This window comes from Nelumbo lutea, chromosome 8, assembly GCF_056320005.1.
Source record: "Nelumbo lutea isolate HS-2025 chromosome 8, American lotus-T2T, whole genome shotgun sequence".
Taxonomy (NCBI): domain Eukaryota; kingdom Viridiplantae; phylum Streptophyta; class Magnoliopsida; order Proteales; family Nelumbonaceae; genus Nelumbo; species Nelumbo lutea.
This window is the reverse complement of record NC_142691.1, coordinates 52730103-52739397: the sequence shown is the minus strand read 5'-3', so window position 1 is coordinate 52739397 and position 9295 is coordinate 52730103. Positions and strand designations below refer to the sequence as shown.

Sequence of the window (9295 nt, the reverse complement as noted above, 5' to 3'; positions counted from 1 at the left end):
GAATAGAATATCCAAATTTGACCAATTAGATATTTGAATTATCCAAATTTGATTCGGTTATGTTGAATCTCGAATTTGAAATTAGACTTTTGAATACTGTTGACACCCCTAGTATTCAACCACTCCCACAACCTTGGCTTTGACCAATTCCTCCTTGACTTTGAAAATGTTTGCTCCAATAATCTCTATCTATGCCTCAAAATTGATGAGCTTGGTTTCAGCCAGGGTAGTGCAATCCATGGCAATCTAGACAATGGCCATGAAATACCAAACCTCCTCTTGCACCTTCTTCAGTAGCTGCTGAAGGAAAGAGACCTTTGCCTAGCACTTGGTATTACTATCCTCCAAGCTTGGTCCCTTTCTTTCTTAAGTTGTACTTTTTTAACCCTTAGCTCTTCAACGTTTATGTCTCCATAACCCGATCACCAAGGATGGTGATCACTGAAAGGGCCTGCACAAAATCAAAGTTAGTTCTTCTCAACCTTAGATAAATGAAATCCAAAGTGGAGTCCAATCTTACCTTAATACTTCTCTCCCAAGCCACAATCATCAATGACTAGTTTGACTCAATTGTTAGAGACTCCTTATCCTTATGAAGGGCACACCCTCAATCCATCTCCGTAAAAATCTTTCCATTGTTGATGGTGTTCTTAGTCTTAATCAACCACATGGATTAGTAAATCAAATGGGAGGGGGGCTGGTGTTGTTGGATGGGAACAAAACAGACCTTGGTTTTTGAATTGTGGCCTCTGCTTTTCTCCTAAGTCGCATAGCATGTTTCTTCTAAGGCCTTGACAATAATGTTTCCTTAGAGCCCCTCTTGTTGAGCATAACTTCTCCTCTTGTTGAATAGCCATAATCTCGGCTACCTTCTTTGTGGCCTCGATCTCGACCACCTTCTTGTTTGTGGCTTTGACTTTTGCTATAACCCTCTTCTTGACAGCAATTACAAGTCTTTTCTTTTCTATATGATCCATCTCTACATTCATAAGATAAGCCAATGTTAACAATGTTCACTTAATCAAAAATAAAAATGAAACCAAGGTGTACGTCTACCTAATGTGGTTGGACTCAATTTGGTTAACATCACGGCTCTTTCACTAGGAAATTGCTTGATAGTACCCTTGACAAATTGAATCCAATGAGGCCCTTCTCACCAAAACGTAACATCAGAGGGCAAATTCTCAAATGTGAGGTCTAAATTCTCCTACATCATCCTAATGGGCTAGCCCTTGGTGTAGGACACGGTGAGGAATGAATCATCTCCTCTGCCCATGGATAGAAGATGGGAAACCATCTAAGACCTTCTTCCCAAAATGAGCCATCGAGAACCACTGCCTTTAATCTGTTGAGTGAGTTCTAAGGTAGAGTAATACCTTGAATAGTTTAAGATTAAGGTTGATGCCTTGTTGATGGGTCGTGGAGATGATCCCAACCAGAACTCTAATGGCATTTAGGGATAGTTGATTAATGGTGATTCCATTGTGGTTCAAGACTTCGAAGACCGAAGGATGGAAAAGGAGTTTGAGCCTAACTTGGATTTAATGCTCAAAGATGTATGTCTCTCCCTCATGGTCGGTCCAACACCTCTCCCCAGGCCTAGGAATTCCAATCATATACTTGTTAGAGATATGGCATTGTTGACAAATCCTATCTACATCCTTAGGTTTAAAGATGTACTCCAATTTAGATGCTTCAACTTCCCTAGGTATGACAACCTCAGCTTCCATAGGAACAACCTCACTCTCTACTTGAGTTGAACTATAAACTTTGTCTACCTTGGCTTTGGGTGACTTAGGTCTATGCACCAAACCTCCACCAAAAAGAATTATCAGCCCAAGGTCAAAGTCTCAAACTCTAACTCAAATAAAGAAAGGACACTACCAAGTGAGTCCTAGTCTGGCAGCTCATACTCCTTACAATTCAACTTAGATAACACTTTGGAAGGATTTATCAAAGTGATGAAGAATGACAATTAGGATCAAAGCTATATGAACAGTGGTGATCACATTGCTTTGTCTTCTTGTGTTGTCCATACGCCAACTCCTTGTTTGACATGCCAACTTCTAAATTGGTACTTTGCCTCGACATGTGGCGGCCTTAGGGGGTACCCTTTCCTATTTATAGGCCTTTGGGGCATCTATGGGATTTCACTTCTAGGCCTGGTTAGCTTACTTATGGTTGTTACTAAGGGTGAACAAATGGGTAAGTTTTACCTAGAACCGAATGAAACTGACCTCAAATTGGCCTTGAACCGGCCCTACCCTATGTATTATAGGGTAGGGTCTGGTTCCAAATTTTTAGAACTACCCCCCTTCAATATAATCAATGAAGATAATATAAGTTTCAAACTATATATTATATTAATTGAAAATCTAATTTTTAAAGAACATGTTTCATGTTTTATGAAGGGGGAGAATAAAGAAAGAATAAGTTCTATGGGTAGACCTTGGAACTACCAAGGCTAAAACTGACCCCTAGAAAGAATAAAGAAAGAATAGGTTTTGGTTGCATAAACCTAGAACCTATGTAGAGGTTCTGCCATAAAACCACTGAACCGACCCATGCTCACATCTAATCGTTACAACCTCGGCCTAGTGTTCCACCTCATTTATTGCTTGGCCACATCATACTAGCCTTTAAGGGAGTGTACACTCAACATTAGAGGATACGAGGGAGACGTTACAACCTCATAAATGCTACACTCCATGGGGACTTTGCCTATAAATAGGTTGGAAGGCAGCAGGTATTTTCTGGTATGCTTTTTAATGTTACTCTCGCACTCTCACTTTGCGTATATTGTTTCCCTAACTACTCTGGTTATTGTTTCTAATAGAAATGCTACATTCCTTACGTGGAACTGACGTGGCAGTGTTTCAAGTAGAAACGTCACATTACCGATCTTCACCTTCATGATGTGTTCGTGTGTCTCTTGGGGAATAAAGACTTAAAACAGTGGAGGAGACTAGACGAAAATGATTCAGTGAGGGAAGGTATCTATCTTAGCATGCCTCACATGGGCAATGGAGAATTACTTACAGCATGAGGGGAGGTATCGTGTCTAGCTCACGTGCGAGGGCTGGGAGATAACGTGTCTAACTTGCATTGGAGAATCAGACTCCATATATAAGATGATCTTGATTGTCTCCCTTTAGGCCAGCTTTGTATTATCTGCACTTCTTTCTCTTGTTTTTCCTTCTCCAATGGCACCCTCATCATCATCATCATCATCCGAACCTTCTTCTCCCCTGTCACCCTCATCATCTTCATCATCCTCCTGGACATCATTCTCCGCCCCCTCTTCTCCCATGTCACCATCACCACCACCATTATCATCATCTGAGTCTTCTTCTCCCATGTCACCTTCGTCAGCTAATAACCATAATGATTCTTCAAATTATATCATTTATCATCCAGACAAGTTAACGTTGTATAATATATTTAAAATGCTAGTACTGCAGACAAGCTTAGGGGGTTGTGAGTCTGTTGATGAGTTCGTGGAGTGTCCCAGCAATTTCGATCGAAAGCAGTTGAACGCGACCTGGTTCAATGTTTTAGTGTGGATGCTCCAGAAGGTGATGATACGCATCAGAAAACCACTAAAACTAGTGGGTTCTTTGGTGGAGTTCACCTTGAATTTGGTTTCTATTAATGGTGGCCTTTTACGATTGGTTTCAAACATTTTCTCTTGTGAGTAAACTTAACCATGCATGGTGCAGGCAAGCATATATACGCATTCATGAAACTGCACTTCACATTAATTGACACTCTCTCTCTCTCTCTCTCTCTCTCTCACACACACACACACACACAAAAGATCCATGAAGGGCTTCTGGGTGCACGTAGAAAAGTTTAGTAGGAGTTATTCAGTGATTAATTCGACATGAAATTGCTTCATTTGTGAAGGGTCAGTTGAGATTCCGAACAAAGATACAGCAGATTTTCAGTCAGCAATTGCATTCGTAGATGGAAGGAAGGATCTGTACAAAGCCTCTTCCCTCCATAGATCTCTCCCGGTGGCGGAGGTATTGGACATGGACGATATTAATAAGATCAACACTGAAGATCTCTGCATAATGGCAGCAAAGGTAGCCTACGAGAATCGAGAATACGTGCACAACGTGGTCACCCAGCAATGGAAGGTATCGTTAACATATCTCTCTCTCTCTACTGCAATCCCAATTCCCAGGAAAAGAGATGGTCTGATCACTATGGTTTTACTGTGGGCCGCAGATTCATTTTGAAGAATTTTATGGGTTCCATAATCGTGACGGTAAGCCTCAGAACACCATTTAAAATGAGCCAACTCGACTTTGAATCAAGTTCATAGAGCTGATTTGACTTGGGCCCAATATGGGTAGGTTATAGCGGTATTCACTTGTATCGGCCTATCCCAACATGGGCACTGAGCCCATCAAATAATGGATTGCATTTTAAGCCCATTAAGGCCTGGGCAAGCCATTCTAGGCTCATTAGACCATAATATAGCATGGTGGGTTGGATGGCTTTGACAAGATTGAAATCATCCATTTATAAATACTTGCTAGTGGCGTGGAGGACTGTAAAGAGGAACAAAACATCTATTAACCATTGAGAATCATTTACAATGAAATCATGAACGGAATCGGGTTCCGTCCACTAAGTGTAGATACCTTGAAGAGAACAAGCAAACCTAATCGTAGAATTATATGTATACACATGGATGGAAAGACTTTGATCAATCAAATCCCTTGTGACAAAAATCTACTTGATTGGTTACCACTTTTATGATGCTGGTTGATAGGTTATAAGTTTTTATGGTATCATAGTCAAATCCATATATATCTTATATTTGTAGAAATTTATCTATATTTATGAGCTTAAAATGATTAATTTTTCTATTTTAAAAATAAAGAAACAAGATCGGATTAAATATGATTGGATTTAAAAGTTTTTTACGAGAACGATTTTGTTTTCGTTTGTTCTTAAAATCGCCACATCAACAAAAATAAAAAAAAATAGCATGTTCTTGAACTCTCTAATTTTGTTTTGAAAGAGAAAATCAAGTTGGTTTTGTTAAAAAAAAAACAATATATGTGTTTTTAAAATAAAAACAAAACTGTGTAATATAGACAATATATGATGGGGTTTATGGAATGACAAATCCATTTCATCTTTAAAACTATTCAATTTAAAGAAGTAATGCTGATGACAAAACTACACTCCTTGTGTTACGTACAGATATTCTAAAGGAGAGTGACACCCAAGCTTTCATTTTCTGCGACAGGCCCGAGAAAGCTCGATTGATAGTAGTAGCATTTCGTGGCACAGAGATAGCCAATGGTACAGATTGGTTAACTGACCTGGACATCTCATGGATCTCTGTAGGTGAAGAAATTGGAAGAGTTCATGTAGGATTCATGAGAGCCCTTGGGCTTCAAGGCAAAGGGTGCAGAATTCGGCCAAAGGTGTACAAAGGAAAGAAACCTTTGGCATACTACACCATAAGAGAAAGGCTGGAGACGTTGCTGAAGCAAAACGAGAATGCCAAGATATTAGTAACAGGACATAGCTTAGGTGGTGCACTGGCAATCCTGTTTGTTGCTGGGCTTGTGTATCACAAGGAAGATGCCTTACTGAACAATCTGTGGCGTGTCTACACATTTGGGCAGCCCAGGGTTGGAGATGACAACTTCGGGAGGTTCATGGATGCAAAGCTAAATGGGGATCAGAAGAGGTATTTCAGGGTTGTTTATGGGTACGATATCGTTCCTAGGTTGCCTTTCAGTGGCCCCATCACAGAATTTGTTCATTTTGGAGAATGCCTCTACTATAGCAGCTGGTACAAGGCACAGGTAAGTTGGTAAATGTCAGGTGGACAATCAATCCATCCTATTGTTTAAAATTAATTAATCTAATGTTTTGTATAAATAAAACTAGAGGTTCCCTGCCCTAATTGGTTCATTGTGATGGATAGCTACATAGAACCTTTTAATTGGATTAGGGTTGACCTCAACCTGATCTAACTAGGGGTGCAAGTCTAGTTGGGTTAGGTTCAACCCTAACCCTAACCTGAGTTGATGAACCCCCAACCCTAACCCTAACCCTATCCTAAAACTTGGGGTTGGATTTAGATTGGGCTTACATACAATATACATGCATAAATGATAGGTATAAATAGATATATACATTGCTTAGTTGCACATCCTTACATGCATAAACATTGAGCACACACACATAATATTTATACATGCAAATAATTAGTCAAGGAATCAATCCTAACCCAACCCAAAGTTAAGTCGAATTCATACTTTTGAACCCTAATACTAACCCGAACTTTAACCCAACCCAACTCTAGCTTTTTGGGCTCAACTTGCATCCTTATTGGTTAACTTTCAGGACAATTCTTTGAGGCTGAATGATCTAACCATCCCTTTTATCAATAAAACTTGCCCTTAAGCTAGTTTTTAAATGTAAAACTAAAGATGTCCCAAGAAGATTGTAGCAAAGGCCTCTAATGTGAAAACTAAATCTGGAAGATTGAAAACAACTTCAAAACTTAATTTTGATATGATGGCTCAGTTTGTTTGCAGTGTAAATTTGAACCAGAAAAAAATTTTGCATCAGGTTCAGTTTTACACCTGTTTGTTTGTAACTATGATTTTCACTCCTAACCAAGGTTTAAAATTTTGACACGATACACCTTGTATCAGACATATTGTATTTATATTGATAGTTATGCTCTAATACTCGAAACATAGGGTAAATGGCCTTTTGATCCAATTAAAGCGGTAGGCAAGCCTAAGGCCTATCCCCCTAACCTATTTTTGAAGAAAAAATTAAAAAAAAATCTGGAATTAGGTACAAAGTACTGATACACCCCTTCTAGTGTATTAGGGTGTATTGATACTTTGAAATGCTTCTAACTAATACGAAGTTTGTACTTTTTGACTTATTTGCTCTCATTAATAGTGTAAAATTTGCACCAGCTTCCTTCTACCTCAGTTCTCCCTTATGTAAAGTGGGGACTTTCCACCTCACACCCAAATACCTAACACTCCTCATACTTCCATTCTCTTGCATATAAGGTGGGATCAGACTATTTTACTTTTCACAAACAAATAAAACAAGGTATTGAAGCAAAAATAAACCAGAATTTACACTGAGATTGTTTGCACTCCCATGCATTTACACCAAAATTTGGATTGCAGCCAAACACAACCTACTGATTAACTTAAATGGTCTTATTGATTTTCTTTATCTGTAATTGCTTTAATTTATGGTGTAACAGGTATTGAAAGAGGAACCAAATGAGAATTACTGTAGTCCCTGGTTCTTTATTCCCATGCACTTCAATGCCTGGCTGGACCTGGTCAGAGCAATATTTGTCGGCATTAAAGAAGGGAAAAGTTTTGAGGAGAGTCCCCTCTCTCTGTGTCTTAGGGCTTTGGGTCTCCTGATTCCTGGTTTGAGTTCCCATAGTCCAAGAGACTATATTAATGGGGCAAGGCTACGAGTAAATGAATTGCCAAATTAGAAGAAAGATGACGATGATGAAGAAGCGTGAAGTGTTGAAGGATTTAAATTAAGGCCCTGTTTGGTTCATGGGAATAGGGGTTTGGAATCAAAACCAGAATCGGAATGGGATATTTCGATTCCAACTGTTTGGTTGGGTAGAATTGGAATCCTATTCTCATTCATGCTGGAATGGTATTCTCCCATTTGAGGGAATGGCCATTCCCTGCCCCTCTATTAGGAACTAAATCCCATTCATGCTGATTTTAATTCTCATTCTCATTCCTGTATAAACCAAACAGATTATGTGAATTGACTATTCCGATTCCAACACCGATTCCGATTCCGACTGTAAACCAAACGGACCCTAAAGGATTCATTTGGTTTACAATTGGAATTGAAATCAGAATCAGAATTTAAATTATAATGATCTATTTCCATAATCTGTTTGGTTCAGATAGGAATGAGAATTGAAATCAGCAGGAATGAAATTTCACTCTCAAAGGAAGGGAAGAGAATGGCTATTCCTTCAAATGGTGGAATACCGTTTCAGTAGGAATAGGAATCGAATTCCGATTCTATTCAACCAAACAGTTCGAATCCAAATAGTCCATTTCACATTCCGATTCCAATTCTAAATAATTGATAGAAATTCGCTATATGTACTTTTTTGTAATAAATAGAAAATTGCCGTTTGATGCTTTTGTTTCTGTTGTTTTGTTAAAATTGGATTTAAGGAATGCTAAACCACAGGGTGCAACTCTTTGAATTCACCCTTTATAGACAGACAAGGTGGGAGGCATGAAAATTGCATCTCTCCATGTTTGGGACCTGTGATATGTCCATCTTCGGGTAGGTCTTTACACGAAAACTGAAAAGTCTCGATGCCAACTCCCAATTTGGCACAGCTCATCCCTATTCGGGACCGACACTTTGTCATAGTGCTATCAATGGGTTGGTTCTATTTGATCCAAACAATTATATCGGTCTTGGTTCTGTGATTTTGTCCCCATTAATAATTGAATTGGACCAATTCTTGCTATTCAGAATAGACTAAGACCCAAACTGATTATTGAGTTAATAATATATAAGTTTCCCTAGCTAGCTTTTTTTTTTTTAATTTTTATTATATTTTTATGTCTAAAAAGGTAAATTTGATAGATAATATATAAGATAATGTTGATTAAAAACACATGATTTATTAACATACAAGCAATTTACTAGTTATTATCATCTTTATTAAGGTTATATTTGTTATGAAAAATAAAATTTAAGTTGTCATTAGCATATATAATTATAAATATCAGTTTAATCAAGTCTAATCAGATCAGACCTCATTATCCCAATTAATAATTGATGATTCTGAATTGATGATATATAAATATCAGTTGTCATTAGCATATAAAGTAGAAATTTAAAACAAAAAAAAAAACACCCTTGTTTTGTATTTATATATTATACAATAGAGAAAGAGATAAATATATATATGAAAATAACTTTTTTTGTTCATGTCCTTGATAACTTATTTTCTCTAAAGCACATGCATCATCACATAGATGGTCACTCTTCATTAAAGTGATGCAAACAGTGAAAAACAATAATCCATATCTAACATATAAACAAGAATGAATTAGATTTATATGATATTTAATCTTTTTTTTTAGAAGGGTGGGGGGTGATGGTGGTTAGGAACCTAGACTGATAACATTCGAACAGTTTGAATCCATATCTAACATATAAACAAGCCACAAGCCATACAAATTCTCAATTTTATATTTTTCATGTTTTTATTTATTTTATT

General features: G+C 37.8%; 1 protein-coding gene across 1 annotated transcript; it reads left to right on the top strand.

The window, feature by feature from the left end:
* Positions 1-3159: 3159 nt before the first annotated feature.
* On the top strand, positions 3160-8195 carry LOC148844191 (triacylglycerol lipase OBL1-like). The gene is made up of 5 exons (XM_088959840.1): positions 3160-3690; positions 3907-4142; positions 4234-4273; positions 5221-5834; positions 7271-8195. Exons 1-5 carry the CDS (start codon positions 3204-3206, stop codon positions 7514-7516), a joined length of 1623 nt encoding a protein of 540 aa, XP_088815966.1. The 5' UTR covers positions 3160-3203; the 3' UTR covers positions 7517-8195.
* Positions 8196-9295: the final 1100 nt, after the last annotated feature.

Coding starts and splice junctions, on each gene's coding strand:
- LOC148844191 (XM_088959840.1), top strand. CDS start 3,204: ATGGCACCCTCATCATCATCATCATCATCCGAACCTTCTTCTCCCCTG. Junction 3,691..3,906: donor GGTTTCAAACATTTTCTCTT/GTGAGTAAACTT, acceptor TCATTTGTGAAG/GGTCAGTTGAGATTCCGAAC. Junction 4,274..5,220: donor TGGGTTCCATAATCGTGACG/GTAAGCCTCAGA, acceptor TGTTACGTACAG/ATATTCTAAAGGAGAGTGAC.